The sequence below is a fragment of the Oncorhynchus kisutch genome, linkage group LG1, assembly GCF_002021735.2.
Source record: "Oncorhynchus kisutch isolate 150728-3 linkage group LG1, Okis_V2, whole genome shotgun sequence".
In the NCBI taxonomy this organism is placed as follows: Eukaryota; Metazoa; Chordata; class Actinopteri; order Salmoniformes; family Salmonidae; genus Oncorhynchus; species Oncorhynchus kisutch.
The window spans coordinates 63,835,695-63,856,542 of record NC_034174.2 but is presented as its reverse complement, the minus strand read 5'-3'; the positions used below and the strand labels follow the sequence as shown (position 1 = coordinate 63,856,542).

The 20,848-nt window shown below is 44.5% G+C and overlaps 1 protein-coding gene and 1 long non-coding RNA gene across 7 annotated transcripts; both read left to right on the top strand.

Annotated features, from left to right (window-relative positions):
- The first annotated feature begins 1,931 nt into the window (after window positions 1-1,931).
- On the top strand, window positions 1,932-2,577 carry LOC116376161 (uncharacterized). The gene is made up of 3 exons (XR_004211554.1): window positions 1,932-2,044; window positions 2,238-2,289; window positions 2,489-2,577. It is a non-coding gene; the product is annotated as an uncharacterized LOC116376161 (long non-coding RNA).
- A 3,653-nt stretch (window positions 2,578-6,230) lies between these two features.
- Window positions 6,231-18,930, top strand: LOC109889437 (ras GTPase-activating protein nGAP). Of its 6 annotated transcripts, none has more exons than XM_020480883.2 (18): window positions 6,231-7,436; window positions 8,460-8,599; window positions 8,836-8,914; window positions 10,560-10,627; window positions 10,814-10,899; window positions 10,988-11,120; window positions 11,279-11,377; window positions 12,084-12,752; window positions 12,865-13,009; window positions 13,161-13,305; window positions 13,443-13,679; window positions 13,946-14,147; window positions 15,250-15,341; window positions 15,469-15,787; window positions 15,981-16,091; window positions 16,231-16,421; window positions 16,548-16,632; window positions 16,772-18,930. In XM_020480883.2, exons 1-18 carry the CDS (start codon window positions 6,812-6,814, stop codon window positions 16,886-16,888), a joined length of 3,543 nt encoding a protein of 1,180 aa, XP_020336472.1. In that variant the 5' UTR covers window positions 6,231-6,811; the 3' UTR covers window positions 16,889-18,930. The 6 variants fall into 6 exon arrangements, with proteins under 6 accessions (XP_020336472.1, XP_031685466.1, XP_020336463.1 ...); XM_031829606.1 differs by having other exon boundaries at window positions 10,991-11,120; window positions 16,772-17,051; XM_020480874.2 differs by having other exon boundaries at window positions 6,231-7,442; window positions 10,991-11,120; window positions 16,772-17,051.
- The last annotated feature ends 1,918 nt before the right edge of the window (window positions 18,931-20,848 follow it).

Here is a 20,848-nt window from a genome sequence, read left to right as displayed (position 1 = left end):
CTGGCCAAGATAAAGCAAAGCAGTTCGACAGATACAACGACACAGAGTTACACATGGAGTAAAACAAACATACAGTCAATAATACAGTATAAACAAGTCTATATACAATGTGAGCAAATGAGGTGAGAAGGGAGGTAAAGGCAAAAAAGGCCATGGTGGCAAAGTAAATACAATATAGCAAGTAAAACACTGGAATGGTAGTTTTGCAATGGAAGAATGTGCAAAGTAGAAATAAAAATAATGGGGTGCAAAGGAGCTAAATAAATAAATAAATACAAATTAAATACAGTTGGGAAAGAGGTAGTTGTTTGGGCTAAATTATAGGTGGGCTATGTACAGGTGCAGTAATCTGTGAGCTGCTCTGACAGTTGGTGCTTAAAGCTAGTGAGGGAGATAAGTGTTTCCAGTTTCAGAGATTTTTGTAGTTCATTCCAGTCATTGGCAGCAGAGAACTGGAAGGAGAGGCGGCCAAAGAAAGAATTGGTTTTGGGGGTGACTAGAGAGATATACCTGCTGGAGCGTGTGCTACAGGTGGGAGATGCTATGGTGACCAGCGAGCTGAGATAAGGGGGGACTTTACCTAGAAAGGTCTTGTAGATGACATGGAGCCAGTGGGTTTGGCGACGAGTATGAAGCGAGGGCCAGCCAACGAGAGCGTACAGGTCGCAATGGTGGGTAGTATATGGGGCTTTGGTGATAAAACGGATTGCACTGTGATAGACTGCATCCAATTTGTTGAGTAGGGTATTGGAGGCTATTTTGTAAATGACATCGCTAAAGTCGAGGATTGGTAGGATGGTCAGTTTTACAAGGGTATGTTTGGCAGCATGAGTGAAGGATGCTTTGTTGCGAAATAGGAAGCCAATTCTAGATTTAACTTTGGATTGGAGATGTTTGATATGGGTCTGGAAGGAGAGTTTACAGTCTAACCAGACACCTAAGTATTTGTAGTTGTCCACGTATTCTAAGTCAGAGCCGTCCAGAGTAGTGATGTTGGACAGGCGGGTAGGTGCAGGTAGCGATCGGTTGAAGAGCATGCATTTAGTTTTACTTGTATTTAAGAGCAATTGGAGGCCACGGAAGGAGAGTTGTATGGCATTGAAGCTTGCCTGGAGGGTTGTTAACACAGTGTCCAAAGAAGGGTCGGAAGTATACAGAATGGTGTCGTCTGCGTAGAGGTGGATCAGGGACTCACCAGCAGCAAGAGCGACCTCATTGATGTATACAGAGAAGAGAGTCGGTCCAAGAATTGAACCCTGTGGCACCCCCATAGAAACTGCCAGAGGTCCGGACAGCAGACCCTCCGATTTGACACACTGAACTCTATCAGAGAAGTAGTTGGTGAACCAGGCGAGGCAATCATTTGAGAAACCAAGGCTGTCGAGTCTGCCGATGAGGATGTGGTGATTGACAGAGTCGAAAGCCTTGGCCAGATCAATGAATACGGCTGCACAGTAATGTTTCGTATCGATAATGAGAAGGACCGATATTGCACGCATTCGACATTTTCGAAAAACACGTTACTTGGATCATATCGAATCTGTTAGCTATATACAACCAATTTATCGATCATCTAAAATGACTTGCGTCCTCATCATAATTAAGGTCTCATTAATCTAATCTGCACTTTTATTGTTTATATTGCATGTTGTTGTTCTATGTAAAGTATAATGTATATTATTCCCATTTAGATAACTTTTTCCAGCATTAATTTGAAAAATACAGATGTACTGCTGTAGACATCTGGTTTTGGGTTCTGTGCTCAGTAACCCTCGCTCTTTCTGATGAGCTTTGGTCAACAAAAACAAATAACAAAAAAGGGCTCATCACCCTCCATGGAGGAGCAGTTAGTTTGTGCCATGAACCAATTCATATCACTCTCTGCTTGCCACATTCTAAATGGTTAAGTCACTAATTGAAGACTATTGCAGAAAATGCTCAAGAGGCAATTCCGTACACTGAAAGCCCAGGGAAGACTCCCTCTGGACCTCCCTCTGAGACCAATGAAGGCCTGGCTCCTGGCAGGGAAAAGAGTCTTCTTGGAGTGAGTGCAGTGTTCTCAGACTATTTTTGAATTGTACGAAACGTTATACTTCATTTAGGTAACTTGAGTTTATCACATCATTAGACAAGTGTAAATGATAACACTAATGTATCAAAATATATTAGACGACAGCAATAGTTTGATAGATAGTGTAGACAGACATAGTCTGATACATTTCCATATTCACATGAAGGCGTGAGACAGAGACATGGAAGAGATGGAGGAAGGTCTGTGTAGCTGAATTGGTGAGGACTATGTAGAGCAAACAGTACACCCACTGTAAAGCCCTTGAGATATCAGCAAGCTCATTTTTGGACCAAAAGAGAAAAACAGCAGCTATCAGTTCAAATTTATAATTTCTTCCATCATTTCAATGATGGACCAGTGTCCAGTCTCACCCGATACATCAACAGTCTGTTAATTACATATTATGTTGTTACATAGACTTGGGATGCAAAGAGGGGCCTGGAATTACAGGAGACAGAGAGAGTTCTCCTGGTCAGTTGCCAGAGAGTTCAGGATGAATTAAGGAATTCTGATTTCACCGTGGACACGGCACCCAACGAAGCCATCCAGCTTCTGAAAGAGGAGTGTTGGAAGTTGAACTTCTTGCACCTAAAGGATGAGACATGCCAGGCCACTGAGGTAAGACATAAGAGCCATCTGCAATGCCAATATTGTTTCTTTTAATGAAATGTCAAGCATCTTTGTCATTTCTGTGTATAATATGGTGTTCAAAGTTGGTCACAGTCAACGTTGGATGTCTTTGGTTTGTTGTATTTGTGAAGTAGCTATAGGATAGTTATGAATGTCTCTGTCCAATTACAGCTCCCTGAGACCTCTTCAAAGGAAACTCTAATTGAAGAGAAAAGTCCAAAGACCAAGTGCCCGTCCAGCGTCACTGGGGCTGCTGACATTGACAACACCAATGAGGAGGATTCAGAGGAGTCTCCGAATAACAATGTGGTGGACTTTCAGGATGAGTTGCTGGCCCTGGTCAGTGTGGAGAAAGACGCTGCTGGAGATGGAAAGGTCCTCAGCAAGGTGGTGAAGCCCAAAGGGTGTCTGAAGGAGAGCTGCAAAGATCAGCTAACCCCAACAATCTATGATATGATTACGGAACTACCAAAGGTAAGGAACAAGAAGCCTGTTTCGTAAATGAAAGGTCAAGTGTCTTTGCAAGTTGGGTGTATCAGAGATGTCTCAAACGGGACAATTATACAAATAAACTGCTATAATCTTTGACTTTGGATGTCTGTGGTATGTTTTCTGAAAAAGGACAGATATGTTTTGTTCTTACTCTTTCATTGCTCTGCGTTGTCTGCTTAGTCCTATTTCGGATCCACTGAGAGCCTTCCTGAGATGTGTAGCAGAGGTCCTGATGTGTGCAGTGGAGTGCCTGAGGTGAGTAACAGAGGTCCACGGGTCTGCAGTAGAGGTCCAAAGGTGTGCAGTGGAGTGCCTGAGGTGCCAAATGCAGTGGGAGAGGTGTCAAGTGACACAAAGAAGACAGAGGCAACTGGAGACCTTCTGAACACTGGAAACGGCCTGAGAAAGGTGGTGCAGCTATCCACCGAGAGCCATGCTGAGATGTGCAATGGAGAGGCTGAGCTGTGCAGCGGTCCTGAGGTGTGCAGCAGCGGTCCTGAGGTGTGCAGCAGCGGTCCTGAGGTGTGCAGCGGAGGTCCTGAGGTGTGCAGCGGAGGTCCTGAGGTGTGCAGCGGAGGTCCTGAGGTGTGCAGCGGAGGTCCTGAGGTGTGCAGCGGAGGTCCTGAGGTGTGCAGCGGAGGTCCTGAGGTGTGCAGCGGAGGTCCTGAGGTGTGCAGCGGAGGTCCTGAGGTGTGCAGCGGAGGTCCTGAGGTGTCAAACCCAGTGGAAGAGGTGTCCAGTGATACAAAGACAGAGGCTGCTGAAGAACTTCGGGACACTGAAAATGTCCTCAGCAAGGTGGTGAAATCCAAAGGGTGGCTGAAGGAGGGCTGGGAAGATCAGATGACCAAAGACTTCAATGATATGATTGCAAGACTCCCAAAGGTAAGGAACAAGAAGCCTGTTTCGTGAATGAAAGGTCAGCTGTCTTTCTAAGTGGGGTGCATCAGGGTTGTCTGAAACTGGACAATATTATAAATTAGCTACTATAATCTTTGACTTTGGATGTCTGTGGTATGTTTTGTGAAACAGCTAAAGGACATATGTGTTGTTCTTACTCTTGCACTGCTCTGCATGGTCTGTTTAGTCCTATTTTGGATCCAACGAGAGCCTTCCTGAGGTGTGCAGCGGAGTGCCCGAGGTGTCGAACGCAGTGGAAGTGGTGCGCAGTGACACAAAGAAGCAGAAGAAAAATGGCGTTCTACGATTCTTCCGACGTGTGTGGAAGTTCTTCACATGCACCAACAGCCTCCCAAAAGAGGAGTGACTCAAGCACACACAACTCCGGGCAACACTTTCTCCGCCATCTCCCCCTTTCCTTCCAACTGGCTCTTTTTAATTATACAAATAAAGGGGATCTGAACCACAACAAAAAACCTGTTTTCATGAGTGTTTTTCATATGACTTACTATAGTATGAAGAATGCTTTAAAGAACACTTACTAATTAACTATCCAGACAATTAAGCTGTTTTAGAAGTGCTTAAGTATGCATTAATCACAGTATTACTGCATTACACACTAGCAAATATGTACGAAATCATTTGAGACACCTTGCATATTAATGTAAGTTTGTGGTTGAATGGCTCTACTGTGGGCTATTTTCCTAATCAAAACCAAATCACAACTTTATTTGCAGAGCACATTTCTTACAGATGATGCATTTCAAAATGCATAGAAATAAAAGGTTAGAAATATAAAAATAAGAAATGAAAAGTAGTAAAACAATCACAGTGGACATGAGACTAATGCACTAAAATAAATGAAAATAAATAAGATATATACAATGGTAAAATAGATAGGACTAAGCAAAAGCACGGCTAATAAGTAGCTCTTCAAAATTTCAACAGTTTGAGGCCTTCAGATCCTCATGCAGGCTGTTCCAAAGGCCAGGACCATAGTGGCTGAAGGCAGCCTCACCAAACGTTTTGGTTCTCACCTTTGGAACAACTAAAAGACCCGTGCCAGAGGATCTGAGGGATCGACCGGAGGGATCGATCTTAAATGCATGTCAGACATGTACTCAGGTGCAGGGCCACGTAGCGCTTAAAAATCAATTATAAAACTATAGGCAACCAACGCAGGGATTTAAAATAGTTGTTACAGTATGTTCAGTTGTATTGGTGTAATAGTGCCCTCCAGTGTTTCTGAGTAAAGGTTTAGATAAATGATGGTTGTTGTGGTGGGGCTTTGACAAAGCTATTGGAAGTTGCTAGTATGTCTTCTAAGTCAGTTTTCGGTTGCATAAGGAGACATTTCAAAGGAGGCTCCACAACTCAAAGGAGAGTACTTTGAAAATGGTTCTCTGGTCTGGCACTGATCAGAGAGAACTGTATTGTGGAAACCTGTTTTCACCTATCCAATGGTGTTGGATCAGATTTCCTGGCTGTCGTTCCAATTCAAACCCACAATCTCATGAAACACACATTGACCAGTGTGTGAGATTGAAGTATTTAACAGGTGCATGTGTCACAACTGTGCAGAATCAACATAGGAAGTGGTTTAGAGTCTTTCAAACCTGTTTGGCTGGCAGGAAGTGCCGCTGGTTTAGACAGGAAACTGAGCCCAACAGCCACTGAACACAAACAACCACATGCATCTGTGTCAGATGACCCACAGATGGTGATGATGTTCTATTAAATGTCATTCAATAAATATTCTACATCTTGTTGTCGTTAATGTATGAATTTCAAGTTTGATCCGAATAGATGATAGAGCTGGTGAATGAGACAGGCCCCTAGACAGAGTTGTGAAATGGATGTCTCAGCTTCCCATTATTATGATAGGATCAGATCAGATGTCTCAATCAGTGTTTTAAATTTTAAAAAGAGAGAAAGGTGTGAAGAAATACGAGCCATCTGTGTAAAAGGAAGGTACAGATGCAAACAATTAATATCTAGGCTAAATGAACTAAATCAGAACCAAGGATGTATTTACATTTCATATACATGATAGAGTTGGCAAGTGGGTAGAACATTTGAAAACTCTCTCTGTTCCTCTCTGGCACTTTCAAATTGATCGGGTGAACTGACACACTTCCTGTGAGGTGGAGGACAACTACACAGACTAAACCTCCGTCTTAGTTACCTAAACCATACACGTGAAGAGATCCTGAGGATTTTATGAGGAGATGTCTTTCTAGCTGCGGAGGAATTTAACAATACTCTGTTCAAGACAAGGGGCCATTACAGAGAGGGTGGGAGGATTGAGGTCAAGTGAAAAGAGAACTCTTGGATAGGATGGCAAGGGAAAGAAGGAGAGAGGTGAGAGAGCAGAGAGGCCAGTCAGAATACTCAAATACATGAAGAAGAAAAACAAAAAAAGGTAGTGACACTCTGAAAGGAAGCAACCGCTGAGTGTGGGAGGTTGAGGGCGTGAAGACTCACAGCAAAGGAACTACACACGAAGCAGTCAGACAGATGTTGGCAGATGACCTTTTGGAACACAGAAATCAAAAAAAGAATCAAGAAAGAAAACAAGTATTGTCCAAGTTATTAGTCATCCTACGTGATTACATTTTGATGAGACCTTAAGTAGGGAGGTAAGGACGACTTATTCCATTCTTGAAAACAGTGAGAGGAGCAAGCTAAAAAAAAAAAAAGATAGCCACAAATACCAAAATGAAAATGGGCACAAACCAGGAGGCTGAATCTGAGCCAGAAGATAAACAGATTGCAGAGGAGACGGGCCCCACAGAGGAGGAGAAGGAGACACCTGCTGAGCATCCTCAAGACGCCCCTCCTCCTGAGGACGTTGACCCTCTCAACACCTACAAGTGGCACACTGGAGCCAAGGCAGCAACCCTCGACGGGACAAGAGGAGAGGGTGGAGAGACAGCATCAACAACAATAGAGAAGATGGAGAAGACCTCCAACACCAAATGGAGTAATAAGATGCAGAACTGGCGGAAAGCCCTGAGCGAGGACCCCGGGGACAAAGCCTCAACCGCTGGACGAGGAGGGGAGACCCCCAGGCTGGAGAAGAACCCTGCCTGCAGGAAGAACCCCTTCAGAAGGGCCCAGTCTGAGCCTCCAGGGTCGCTGTTCACTACCTTGTCCCCTTCCTCTTCAGCCCAGGCAACATCGGGACCGGGGGCAAGCGCAGAGGAATCGGAACCATCCCCCACGGACACGCCACAGAAAGGGGGCGGAGGGGCACTGTTCAGGAAGTACATACGCACCGTCTCCCAGAAGCTCAAGAGGCCCCGGTTGCTGAGCAGAAACAGCACCTCAACCCTCCTACAAGGTGAAGGTGCAGAATGCACACCACACCATTGCCTTGTTATCTGAATGCACACCTAGCACCACACATGACAGTACTATGCTCTTTCTTCTGGTTTTTAAGATGTCCAACATCACTGTGTGTGAACCATTTTGAGTATAGTTTTAAATTCTAGGTTTGAATTTGTATAGTTTAGTTAGTCTCCCCATTTTAGTCTAGTTTAGATTTTCAGTCAGTTTACTTCAGTGAAATGCTGACATCTTGTGTTGTATACATGGCATTTAGTCTGTGTCTAAGAACCCATGATGAAGGTAGACATGGTTAGTAAGCATTTTACACTTTAAAGAAGTGAGTTTGCATAAAACCATAAACATTATAAATCAACCATACAGTCAGAGACCATTATGAGTGGACTTCTCAGTCGGTCTATTCGCCTAGGAGACGAGAATACACCTGAAGGTACAGATATGGATTTTTTTTATTTAAGTACAGTATGTGATGTGATTTAGGAGAGGTTAATACAGCCATACTTAGAATAGAAAACAAACTGACACAGGATGTGTGAGAGTTGTGGTTCATCATAGATGGAGAGCGAGGAGGGGGCGGAGAAGTTAGCGTCAAAACTAACTAGAAATGGGAGTGGCCATGTGCACTGTGTCAGATAACGACATCATGCAACAATTAGTCAGAATGAAAAACATCCAAGCCCCAGCGTGTGCACTCAATTATCCCCCAGAACGACCATTGCTGGTTTCCTCAGATTATATTGTAATCAGGAAAACTCAGAGCTCCACTTGTGCCAATGTCAGACACAGAAATAGAGTTAAAATAACTGTGTCCAATCAGAAGCATGACTAGGGTCATCAAAATGAGTCAAATTAGTGGCATCTATTGTAGACCATGTCACGCAACTGTAGTTAGTTGTGTCACACAGACAGTTCCAATTTAAAGGCCAGGATTTCAAGTGACTATTGGAGTGATTTGGTCCATTCCATTCTACACTGATCTACTGTGCTGTTGTCATGGTGTGTGTGTTTGTGTGTATAGATGCGGTTGGGAGCGGGCCTGCAGCTGCGTCCCAAGAGCTAGCCAGGCTGTCATGGGCCCCTCCCCAGGACGTCCCCGTTTGGGACATCAACAACTGTGTCCTGGAGGACGGACAGATCCTCATCACCCCGGAGGAAGAGGTACACGACACAGACCGCTCACATCACCAACACTGAACATTTCACCACACTTAACACTGCACTTCCATTAAACAACATGGAGTCAACACCTTGAAGCATTGCACTTAACAGTTAGTACTATTACTGGGAGGACTGCACTCTCAATGGAAACTCACACTTGACTGTGTGAAGTTGACAGTCATGGCTTCTCTCTGGGTTATTACGTGAGTGTGCATCTCTTCTACTCCCTCTCTCAGCCAGTGATGTGGACCCGGAACCGAGTCAGCAGCTGCCTGTCAAACCTCAGCATGCAGAACCTGGCAGATGTCAACATGGGTTAGTACGCCAATACCGCCACATGGCTTTAGACAAGAGGACTGTTTCATATGAATGGGGTTCCTGGAACTGTGATCAATACCTTGCTTTCTCTAATAGCTATCCTAATGTCATCATCAGAGACACAAAGGAGATACAACAGTGAAGTCCACTTTCTCATCAAAATGGCTGATCTGTAGAAATACAGACAGAGCAAGACTGAGTCAGGGATGTCTTTGCAAGGAGAACATCCAAATCGGCAGCATCACAAACCACTAGAGAGTCTAGCAGAGTAGCGGTAGAGCAGGCACAGAGGAAATAGCTGACGTGATTATGCTTGCGAGTGGCTTTCAAATTGTTTCCTCAAAATTTGGGGGGTAGATACCATCGCATCTGTGTGTTCCAAGAAGATCAGTCAGGGCTGGTTGAGAAGAAGCAGTGTTTGTAGCGTGGCTTCTCTCATTCATGTTACTTTTATTAGTATTAGCTTGTGGACTTAGTCCGGCTATAGAATATTAGATATTGATTCGTTCTATGTGATGCCTACATTGGCAAGGCCCATTTGGTGAAGAGAGGAGAACCATGAGTTGTGAAACAGTGTTCACTCTTACGTGTGATTAGGAGGGTTCGACAGATCTCTCTCTCAATGATGGGATTTAGACGCTGGATTGCATGTGGAGGCGCATTGGGTAAGCAAAGGATTAGATTCCAAGAATTGTGTACATTTATTTGTACGGTCACAATTGCTATTGATTCCTACAAATACTTGATTATGTCTACGAAGGAGAATATCAAAAAGGTGAATTTTTAACGAACGCTCTGAAGAAAAAAAGTGATGTACTGTGTGATGGCTTTAGTTACTGCCATAGGTACATTTATTATTTTTGCCAAAAAAAGGGTTTCAATGGTTGTTTTATTGACATGGTGTGACACCGCGGCTGATTTTCTGCTCTGCAGTGGTACTCAGGGTTTTAGTAGTCTCTAAACCAAGTAAATCAATGTCTGAAATGAAGGCTGCACTTGCAAGGTTCCTGCCCTGTCTAGGCCACTAGACAAAAGTAATATCCGGTGTGACTGTCTGAACACTTATCAAAGGTTGACTCATTTTGAACACTGAGCCTAGTCATCCCTCAACCTTCTTACGTTAGACATTTCTTACTGTTGGAGAGACTTAAGCTAAAGTGGTGATCAATAACATTTCAAAGCCTGCGTACTAATGTTCAGTTCTACAGAACATGTACTGTTCTAGATTAGTTAGTCAAACTCAGTCTGAATAATCTTCAGCCTTGTCGATTTGAGCAGTTATTTGTTCGGTCTTCAGAGGAAATGCAGAAAGGGGGAAATGATTACACTTCCCCTGGTGGTTTCAGAGGACCGCAATTTAGTTTTTGGGGGAGATTAGATCAACCACTTGTTGTCTCTCCCCAATGGTTCCCAGATAAACAGGAAAATGTACACACGTACATATGTAAGACGTGAGTGATATGTAACGAGATATACAGTATATTTATATGTTTATTTGGCGCAACAATAAGAGACAACCCACAATGCCCACTTCACGCCTGAGACGCTCTGATAAAAGGTTGCCATTTTTTTCGAGGGCGGGATCATGTCAAGTCAAAAACTGTGTTTACATGCTAACTGTGTGCGTCTCTTGGACCTGCAGAATGCAGCCCCGACCACATGGCCCCCACTGGAGGCCCCAGACTGAAGAGCCAAGATGGAGGAGTGAGGGTGAGCACTGCATACTCCACAGATAAAACACTGTTATTACATGATTCATGACAGCTCTGGATTTCCTGAAGATTCTGTATGACTCAGGGCCTGCTAATCAGTATGCCCCTGGGGATGAATTGAACTTCATCTACCCATCTCTCCCTCCCCCTCTTTAATTGTCTTCCTCCTGCCCTCTGTCTCTAGGGGCTGATCAAGCGGCGTTTCTATGGTGGAGCCATGCGAAAGAGCAATACCCAGTTAAACACCGTTGGGTTGAACAAAGGGAGCAGGTATGTGGTCAGTCTCTTAGTGCTCTTGGTGTGTAAGGCAGGCTGTTCCTCCTTGACTCCTCTCGTCTCCTCCTCCCTGTCTGTTCAGCAGGCTCCATGGCTCACGGGAGTCCGTGTCCATCCCAGTCAGCGCTGCAGGAAACCTGGATCTGAGTGCAGACACCAGTACGGTCATCAGGCCTGTACACAGCTCCATCCTGGGGGAGAAGTACTGTTTTGAGGTAGGGCTGACCTTTGACCTGTAACTTCTATACTCGTCCCATGTCTTAAAGTGATTTGACCAGGTTCATGTTAAATACTGCCCAATAACATCTTTGCCTCACTCTGTCCTGTCATGTATTGACTGATGGCATTTTCCACCTTCACATTGACATCCTAGGTGATAAACTCAGAGACCAACCACTGTTTTGGGTGCACCTCAGCTGCTGAGCGAGACCGCTGGATAGAGGACCTGAGACGGGCTGCTCAGCCCAATAAGGTAAAGAAACTATTTAAAAACATTAATCCTCCATACCAATTAAAGGAAAAGTTATTTTTTACAACCAAATCACAAAAGAAAAACACAAAAAAATGTAAATGGCATGTTATTTCACTTGTTTTTGTGAAACTTATCCCAAACAGCAAATCATTTCCTCATCCTTGTTGTATGTTATGGGGGCCCGAAAAAAAACAAGGGTTCCAAAAACGTTCCTTTTAGAAACAGCAAATATCTCAGGGTAGTGATGCAAGTCTTTAAATGAATATACATGAAATTACACCACTCTAAAGTTGATCCACAATGTTATATTCCCTTTTGTGTGACTCAAGTGGTCTCACCTATCCAGCTGTTCCTTTCCCAATGTAGCCTGCTTCTACAGGTAACTGCCATCACGAGCCACCAGAACAGCTTCAATGCGCCTTGGCATAGATTGTACAAGTGTCTGGAACTTCCTATGTGGAAGCACCCCATGCATTCAATATACAGTACTTTGTATCCCTTATAAAAGTGTTTTTATTTTGGCAGTTACTTATAGAATGGAGAGGAACCACTGGAGTCACAACAAAATTGAATATTGTTATAAAAAATTAAAAAAATTGTACAAAAGATAAAGTATCCTTCAATGTATGTCATATTGCCATGGTATCATAGGAATCCATATTGTATACTCACTGATTGATGTTCTAACATGTTCTGTCTCCGTTAGGACAACTGTGAGCGGACAGAGAACTCCCTCAGTCTGTGGGTGAACGAGGCCAAGGACTTGCTCCCCAAGAGGCGATACTACTGCGAGCTGCACCTGGACGGCACCCTGTTTGCCCGCACCAGCAGCCGAGCCGTGGGCAAGTCTTCCCATCACTCCAGTTTAGCTGGTGATGGGTCCTCTGGTGGGGTGCTTGGGGGCAGCGGAGGTGTGGTCGGAGGCTGCCAGCTGTTCTGGGGAGAGTTTTTTGAGCTGGACAACTTGCCGTCGGTCTCCCAGATCACCCTGCACCTCTTCCGTGACGAGGAACCCAAGAAGAAGCGTCACTCCCGGGATGAGTCCACCCTGCATCCCCTTGGCAGTGTGGCCATATCCCTGGCCGACATCCGTGGAAGGGCCTTCCAGGAGAAGTGGCACCCAATCATTCCCTACAAGGCGTCTGGTGCCGGCGGGACGAAGGAGCAACTGGGGCCCCAAGCGTCGCTCCGTGTCAAGGCCCGCTTTCAAAACCTGCAGGTGCTGCCCATCGAGAAGTATAAGGAGTTTGCAGAGTTTGTGACAGTGGACTATGTGGGCATGTGTCGGAACCTGCAGCCACTGCTGTCTGTCAGGGAGAAGGAGGAACTAGCCGGGGCACTGGTCCACGTCTTGCAAAGCATTGGCAAGGCCAAGGTAAGAAAATTGTGTGACCACTGCATCATGATAAGCATTTAAAGTAGACCTTTACAATAGTCAGCTAGTCATAACTTGCTAAAGGCGCTTATTCTGTGTGTTTTTGTTCCAGGAGTTCCTTATCGAGTTGGGTAGTGCAGAGGTGGAACGCCTTGGGGAGAAAGAGGCATTGATCTTCAGGGAGAACACACTGGCAACCAAGGCCATTGATGAGTACATGAAGCTGGTGGGGCAGAAGTACCTCATCGACACCCTGGGTAAGGAATATCTGTGGTTGAGATTAGCTTTTAAGCTTTTGGAAATATAATTTTCCCCCCTGTGTAACAGTGGATCTGTTTTAACACTTTCTTAGACCTTCCTTTTAGAAAACTGTTGCCATGCAAAACTGTGCCCTTGCTCTTCTTACAGGGGACTTCATCACTCGACTGTATGCCTCAGTAGAGAGCTGTGAAGTGGACCCTCTCAAATGCCCCGCCTCTGAGCTGTCAAACAACCAGCGTCACCTGAAGGAGAGGTGTGAGGACGCAGTGCAGAAAATCACTGAGATGCACGGGTGAGGGACAAATAGACCTGATGGGAAACGATATATAAAGACAGAACATGGGGGGGAACAAATGAGCGCCGATTCATATTCATTCACAGAAAATCCAGGGCTGTAACTGACCGCTCTCGCCACCGTTTACCTCGCAGGTCTTTCCCTGAAGAGCTTAACAGGATCTTCTCCAGCTGGGTGAAGCTGTGCGAGGAGCAGGGACGACCTGAAATCGGCCAGCGCCTCATCTCTGCCTCGCTATTCCTCCGTTTCCTGTGTCCCGCCATCCTCAGCCCCTCCCTGTTTGGTCTGACACAGCCCTACCCAGAGCCGGCCACCCTGCGCACCCTCACCTTCACCGCCAAGGTCATCCAGAACCTGGCCAACTTCACCCTGTGAGTGTGTGGGGCTTCACCGCTGTCTGCGCCCCATCATACTTCATCTATGTAGCCATGGAAACCAACATTAGACATAAGCTACTAGATACATTCCCTAATATATCCCCAAAACATCTGACACAATGATGGAAATAATATACTTGACAATCATTCAATTCTTCAAACTATGTGGTCCAAGTCAAGAATAAACATCTCTCCATATTCCCAAACCAGACGTTCCCTCCTTCAACACTAACCCATTCCCCATTCTCTTCCATTAACAGGTTTGGGGAGAAGGAGGAGTACATGTTGTTCATGAATGACTTCCTGCAGCAGCACTGGGAGAAGATGAGGTGCTTCCTTCAGACAGTGTCCAGCCCAGACATAGAGATCCCAATGACATCCTTCGATGGCTATGTTGACTTGCCTCTGCGTCTGGCTGTCCTACACAGCCTGCTGGTCGACATAATTTCCCCAATGAATCAGGTAGGCATAAATCAACTGAATCAAAGGCAAGGATCATGCCATGACATTCCTGTATTTCTATATTCTTGCTACCAGTCACTTTTCAGCCCTGTTTACATGTACACTATCGTTCAAAAAGTTTGGGGTCACTAGAAATGTCCTTGTTTTTGAAAGCAAAGCACATTTATGTCCATTAAAATAACATCAAATTTATCAGAAATACAGTGTCGACATTGTTGATGTTGTAAATGACTATTGTATAAAACTGGCCTTCTTTAGACTAGTTGAGTATCTGGAGCGTCAGCATTTGTGGGTTCGATTATAGGCTCAAAATGGTATATTCTTGTTCTGAGAAATGAAGGCTATTCCATGCGAGAAATTGCCAAGAAACTGAAGATTGGAGTAGTACACAGTGTTGTATGCATTCACAGAACAGTGCAAACGGGCTCTAAACAGAATAGAAAGAGGAGTGGGAGGCTCCGGTGCACAACTAAGCAAGAGGACAAGTACATTAGAGTGTCTAGTTTGAGAAACAGGCGCCTCACAAGTCCTCAACTGGAAGCTTCATTAAATAGTACCCGCAAAACAGTCTCAACATCAACAGTGAAGAGGCGACTCCGCGATGCTGGCCTTCTTGGCAGAGTTCCTCTGTCCAGTGTCTGTGTTCTTTTGCCCATCTTAATATTTTATTTTTATTGGCCAGTCTGAGATATAGCTTTTTCTTTGCAACTCTGCCTATTTCCTGCATTGTTTGTTGCTAAGGGCTTGTAAGTAAGCATTTAATGATAAGGTCTACTCCACCTGTTGTATTTTTGGCGCATGTGACAAATACAGTTTGATTTGATATTGAAGTGTTGGGTAGTGCTTGCAAATGAAGCATTTCACTGTATTTTTGCATGTGACAAATAAAACTTCAAAACGAAGCTGAGACCGCCCGTGGTGAGGTTAAGTGGGGCGGCAGGGTAGCCTAGTGGTTAGAGCATACAAATCTGTCGTTCTGCCCGTTCTGCCTGTTGTTCTGCCATCATTGAAAATAAGAATTTGTTCTTAACTGACTTGCCTTGTTAAATAAAAGGTAAAATAAAAAGTGGTAGCTAACATGCTGTTCACATCTCTTCCTCAGGACACCATAGACAAACTGCACCCTCTGCCTTCAATCCTGAACCAGATTACAGAATCTCTGGGCCCAGATGCTCTGCGGATTACTGTTAGCAGGTGAGGTTGGTGAGTGTACTTAAGTGTATTGCACATAAGCATTTTTGTAGACCTGCTTGTGTGCATACACAGTTTCAATGTTCTTTACATCTCGCTTTATTGTCGTGATTTTTCTTTTTCACGACAGCCACATTGGTCAATCCAAGCCAACATATGTGCCCCCTAAAGACCTGGGTAAGTACAGCCCTCTGCACAACTCCCTGCAGCAGCTGCCTATGGATGTGAAGGGCAGCCAGCGGAAAGAAAGCTTTCAGAGGGGCAATCGAGACAGGAGGAGTGCCAGAGAGAGGAAGCCAGTATCCAGAACCCAGAGTGCGCCGCACAGACCGCCGGCGGACCCTAAACAGCTACGGAGGAGGAGGAGCAGCACTGAAAATCTGCCACTGGAGGACCAAGAGGCAGAGCAGGAAGCCAACCCTCCACTTGATATTTCATCACCGCAGAACGTGAGTTTGGAAGTCTTGGTCATGTGGTTTCAATTGTCAACATTCAAACGTTCCATTTCATGTTGATGTTATCCTTATGGAAGTATATGGTTCATAGTCATCACCGAGCATTGCCATGTGGTTGTTCTGTTGTGAGTCCATGGGTGGGAGAAGTGATTGAATCTCATGAAAGCATCCCCTCTTCTTGTGTCAGAGCGTCGGTGTAAAGTCTCCTCCCGCCCCAGTGCCTTGGATCAAAGTGTCCCAGAGCAAGGAGCCATACGAGAGGAAGATCGAGAATGAAGAGATCAACCTACTGGACAGGGTGGGTTCATCTTCATGTTATTTATCATCCAGTAACGCTGGCTCCTTCCTCTTTTGCATTGATTACTTCAGCTCATCAAAGAAATACAGCAATGATGAAAATACTTGACCACCATGATGTTGATTTGTGATTTAACCAGCATGCACAGGAGCTGTCGGAGCTCCGCCTGGGGGTGGAGCAGGTGACAGAGCGCGAGTTGGAAATGGCCAAGCGGCTGGAGGACTTCATTGTCCAAAGCCAAGATCAGAATGCAGTCTTGTTGGCTGAGGTTAACGAACTGCGGAATCTTCTGACTGTCCGTGAGGAACAGCTCGCCAGCGCCACTTTCAGGTGAGACAGTGGAGTAAGAGGGACAGATCGAAAGGTCATAGCGTTTCATTCACAACCTTTCAAATGAATGAGAGTTTATTTGGTTTGAACATGAACTAAAATGCAATTGTTAAATCGGCGTCATAGGCTGGGGGTTATCGAGGAGGAGAGGGAGGAGGATGAGAGGAGGCTGAACGTCGCCGTGGCAGCAGCTGAACGAATGAACGTACTGGTAAGACTGGAGATATCTACCACAATCATTAAGATAAAGATGAGTGTTTAGGCTACATATTAATTTTTGTTTCTCTTATCTGGTAACATGACTTGAAAAGCTAAACTAAATGGAGCCGTTTGTTGCTGTGTGTTCTCAGGAGGAGCAGTTTGCAGACCTGCTGAAGGACAGGCACCAGCTCAGTGGAGACTACACCGGTGACCAGAACAACACACAGTACCCTGGGATCGGGACAAATCATGTCAACAGCAACTGAAGTCAGACTGGCAGCACAGAGTTGTAATACAGACACATGAGTAGTTTAGTCCCCATAGCTTTCATGTTCTTCCAATTAAAAAAACACCCAGAATTATGTCATTATGCCTGATGGTTGGCTTACTTTCAGAAATACAGTAAATGTATACATGAATCTTAAACTGTGTCCAGTTGCAAAAACAGAAATGAACTAAAAAGTCACAGGTATGCTAAGCCTGTTTAACATAGCACTTACTGTGTACACTGTACTTCAAATATTTGTGGAATATTAGTTGATTTGACAGAAGACAGATAGATCTAATGTGTGTAGAAACCTAAACATCAACAGCCTACGGTAAGAACAATTTCCCTCTCTGCAGTTTAACAGAATTAACGTAAGGATATCAAATCAAATGTATTTATATAGCCCTTCATACATCAGCTGGTATCTCAAAGTGCTGTACAGAAACCCAGCCTAAAACCCCAAACAGCAAGCAATGCAGGTGTAGAAGCACGGTGGCTAGGAAAAACTCCTTAGAAAGGCCAAGACCTAGGAAGAAACCTAGAGAGGAACCAGGCTATGAGGGGTGGCCAGTCCTCTTCTGGCTGTCCCGGGTGGAGATTATAACAGAGCATGGCCAAGATGTTCATAAATGACCAGCATGGTCAAATAATAATAATCACAGGCAGAACAGTTGAAACTGGAGCAGCAGCACGGCCAGGTGGACTGGGGACAGCAAGGAGTCATCATGCCAGGTAGTCCTGAGGCATGGTTCTAGGGCTCAGGTCCTCCGAGAGAGAGAAATAGAGAATTAGAGAGAGCATACTTAAATTCACACAGGACACCGGATAAGACAGGAGAAGTACTTCAGATATAACAAACTGACCCTAGCCCCCTGACACAAACTACTGCAGCATAAATACTGGAGGCTGAGTCAGGAGGGGTCAGGAGACACTGTGGCCCCATCCGATGATACCCCCGGACAGGGCCAAACAGGAAGGATATAACCCCACCCACTTTGCCAAAGCACAGCCCCCACACCACTAGAGGGATATCTTCAACCACCAACTTACCATCCTGAGACAAGGCCGAGTATAGCCCACAAAGATCTCCGCCACGGCACAACCCAAGGGGGGGCGCCAACCCAGACAGGAAGATCACATCAGTGACTCAACCCACTCAAGTGACGCACCCCTCCTAGGAACGGCATGAAAGAGCACCAGTAAGCCAGTGACTCAGCCCCTGTAATAGGGATAGAGGCAGAGAATCTCAATGGAAAGAGGGGAACCGGCCAGGCAGAGACAGATTGGGTCCTGCCGTACATACCTACACATACGCTACGGTCACAAGACGCAGGCCTCCTAATTGTCCCTAGAATTTCTAAGCAAATAGCTGGAGGCAGGGCTTTCTCCTATAGAGCTCCATTTTTATGGAATGGTTTGCCTACCCATGTGAGAGACAAACTCGGTCTCATCCTTTAAGTCTTTACTGAAGACTCATCTCTTCAGTGGGTCATATGATTGAGTGTAGCTCCAGAGCCTTTCCGTTCACCTTCACACTCCTGGGCCAGACTACACTCAATCATATGACCCACTGAAGAGATGAGTCTTCAGTAAAGACTTAAAGGTTGAGACCGAGTTTGCGTCTCTGACATGGGTAGGCAGACCGTTCCATAAAAATGGACCTCTATAGGAGAAAGCCCTGCCTCCAGCTATTTGCTTAGAAATTCTAGGGACAATTAGGAGGCCTGTGTCTTGTGACTGTAGTGTACGTGTAGGTATGTACGGCAGGACCAAATCAGAGAGATAGGTAGGAGCAAGCCCATGTAATGCTTTGTAGGTTAGCAGTAAAACCTTGAAATCAGCCCTTGCCTTGACAGGAAGCCAGTGTAGGGAGGCTAGCACTGGAGTAATATGATACCACACCTTGATATGTAATTAAATACATAATCTTTGCCCTCTTGATACACCACTTCTCAGAATGTTGTCCATTTTCCATCCGTTTTGAATGCAGATTTACAATTTGTTAATTTAATAAATAAAATAAGCAACGTACCATTCAAAGTGTGTGTGAACTTGTGTTGTGTGTGACTATGTGTTCTACTTGGTAAGAATGACTAAATTACTATTGCTGAATAACAAAATAAACAATGTCCATGCAAGGAGTCAGAATAGTTTAATTGGTTTATTTGAGAGTATATACACAGGTATACGCTGTATACCCACTTTTTAGTGGGCATTGTGTATACTCACTTCTTAATCCCCAGTGACGCATATCAAAGTAGCGTAGAGGACGGTTGGAATGGGTTGCCCACAAACCGTTTCAATTAAATGTTAAAGGGGAACACTAACAACAAGGCGGACACTAACAACAATCCTTTGAGCTAAAATGAAAGAACTGAGCAGACGCAAATGCCGTTATGTTTCCTGCAAGCATCCTAGCTAATTTTAATTTATCTACTGAAACACAGTGTATTGCTGGCTAACATAGCTACTACTGTGTTACAGTGGGGGGGGGGGGGGGGGGGGGGGGTCTAATTATGTAGCTAGCTAGGTAGGTAAACAACTACCGGTAGCCATATCTATGACTAAAAAATAGAGTTTACAAAATAGCTCTTTTGTATCTTGATTGTAAAACCTCTGTTTTAAGCTGTAGATATGGCTAGCTACAACATTACAACCAGCCACCTAAAATTAGGTTTAAGAGCAAACATTAGCACGACTGGAGTTGACTAGCTATTTAGCCTGGCACCTGCTAACATGTTATGCACCACGCTTTGTAACTTGTTAGCAAGCATGTGTAACATCAGCAACTGTAAATAACTTTACTAGCTAGCTATGTAACATTGATGAGGGTTGACAATGGTTATGACCATGGATGCATTTCAATCTCAGAGTTATAGGCATGATGCAAGATAGGATTCCAAAGATAAGTAAATAACAAGTATTGCATATCCCGCAAACTACCTAAGTTTACTAGCAGACAGTGAGGAGAAACTACACAACAATTTACTGTTGTAAATCTCAAAAACTACAGCTGGTTTTACTATAAAAATATTTGCCTAGTGGACATGGTTGTATGTAGATACTGTCTGCCTGCCTACCTAGGCTCATTTGTACAGTCTGCTCACTGTGCAAAGGTTGAGGGTTATGCCATATTTCATTCTATTAGTCTAGATATTATTGTAAATGTAATCTATGTGCCTGTGCACATGTATGCATGTTCAACTAGTCTACCCTAATGTTGATGTTATGCTGGCATGGTTCAACTGTTAAAACTGTACAATATAGTATTTGTTTGTGTCTTACAGACATTACCATGTGGTGCCTGTGCTTCTTCCTGGAGTGGATTCTAGATACAAAAACATAATTATTTGCCTGTGTGTGTAGCTTAACTGTATCCAGTGAGCGGTTTCCTTCGAGGGATAAAACATTATTCTGGATTTCAAGCTAATGACTCATGAGGAGCTGAATGGCAGTTTGATCATGACAACCCTCCTTCCACAGCTTTACAAGTATTCCCTGAACTTACTGTATGTTTCTTTGGAATGGCAATTTCTCACCATCATCTGCTGATCACCAGTTCTCTTAGCTACATATTGTTGCACCAGATAATGTGATTTAACCAAATATTTTTGGTATCCATTACTGGGTGTTATAGGATAGATACTGTTTGGTGTAGCACAGAATTTTCAACCAACATTAGCGATGCCACCGTCGTCCTCGATTCGGGGAAAACAGGAGTCTCACAATGTCCATGTCCAGTTGCTTAAAGTAAACCAACAATATGTGCGCCGACATCGTGTCTTTCAAGTCTTTTCATTCATTGATCGAGACAGGAATTTTGGGGTGGACAACCACCTGTCTCGATCAATGAGAGAAGACTTGAAATAGACAAAATGTCCGCAAAAATCTCTGGGTAAATCACATTATCTGGTGTAACAATCTGTAGCTACAGTTCTCTGCACTTGTGTGTCCCTAC

What these genes read in the sequence shown, in the direction of transcription:
- LOC109889437 (XM_020480867.2), top strand. Translation starts at nt 6,812, where the DNA reads ATGAAAATGGGCACAAACCAGGAGGCTGAATCTGAGCCAGAAGATAAA. An exon ending in TCATCACCCCGGAGGAAGAG is followed by an intron (nt 8,600 to 8,835) that starts GTACACGACACA and finishes TCCCTCTCTCAG; the next exon opens with CCAGTGATGTGGACCCGGAA. An exon ending in AACCTGGCCAACTTCACCCT is followed by an intron (nt 13,680 to 13,945) that starts GTGAGTGTGTGG and finishes TTCCATTAACAG; the next exon opens with GTTTGGGGAGAAGGAGGAGT.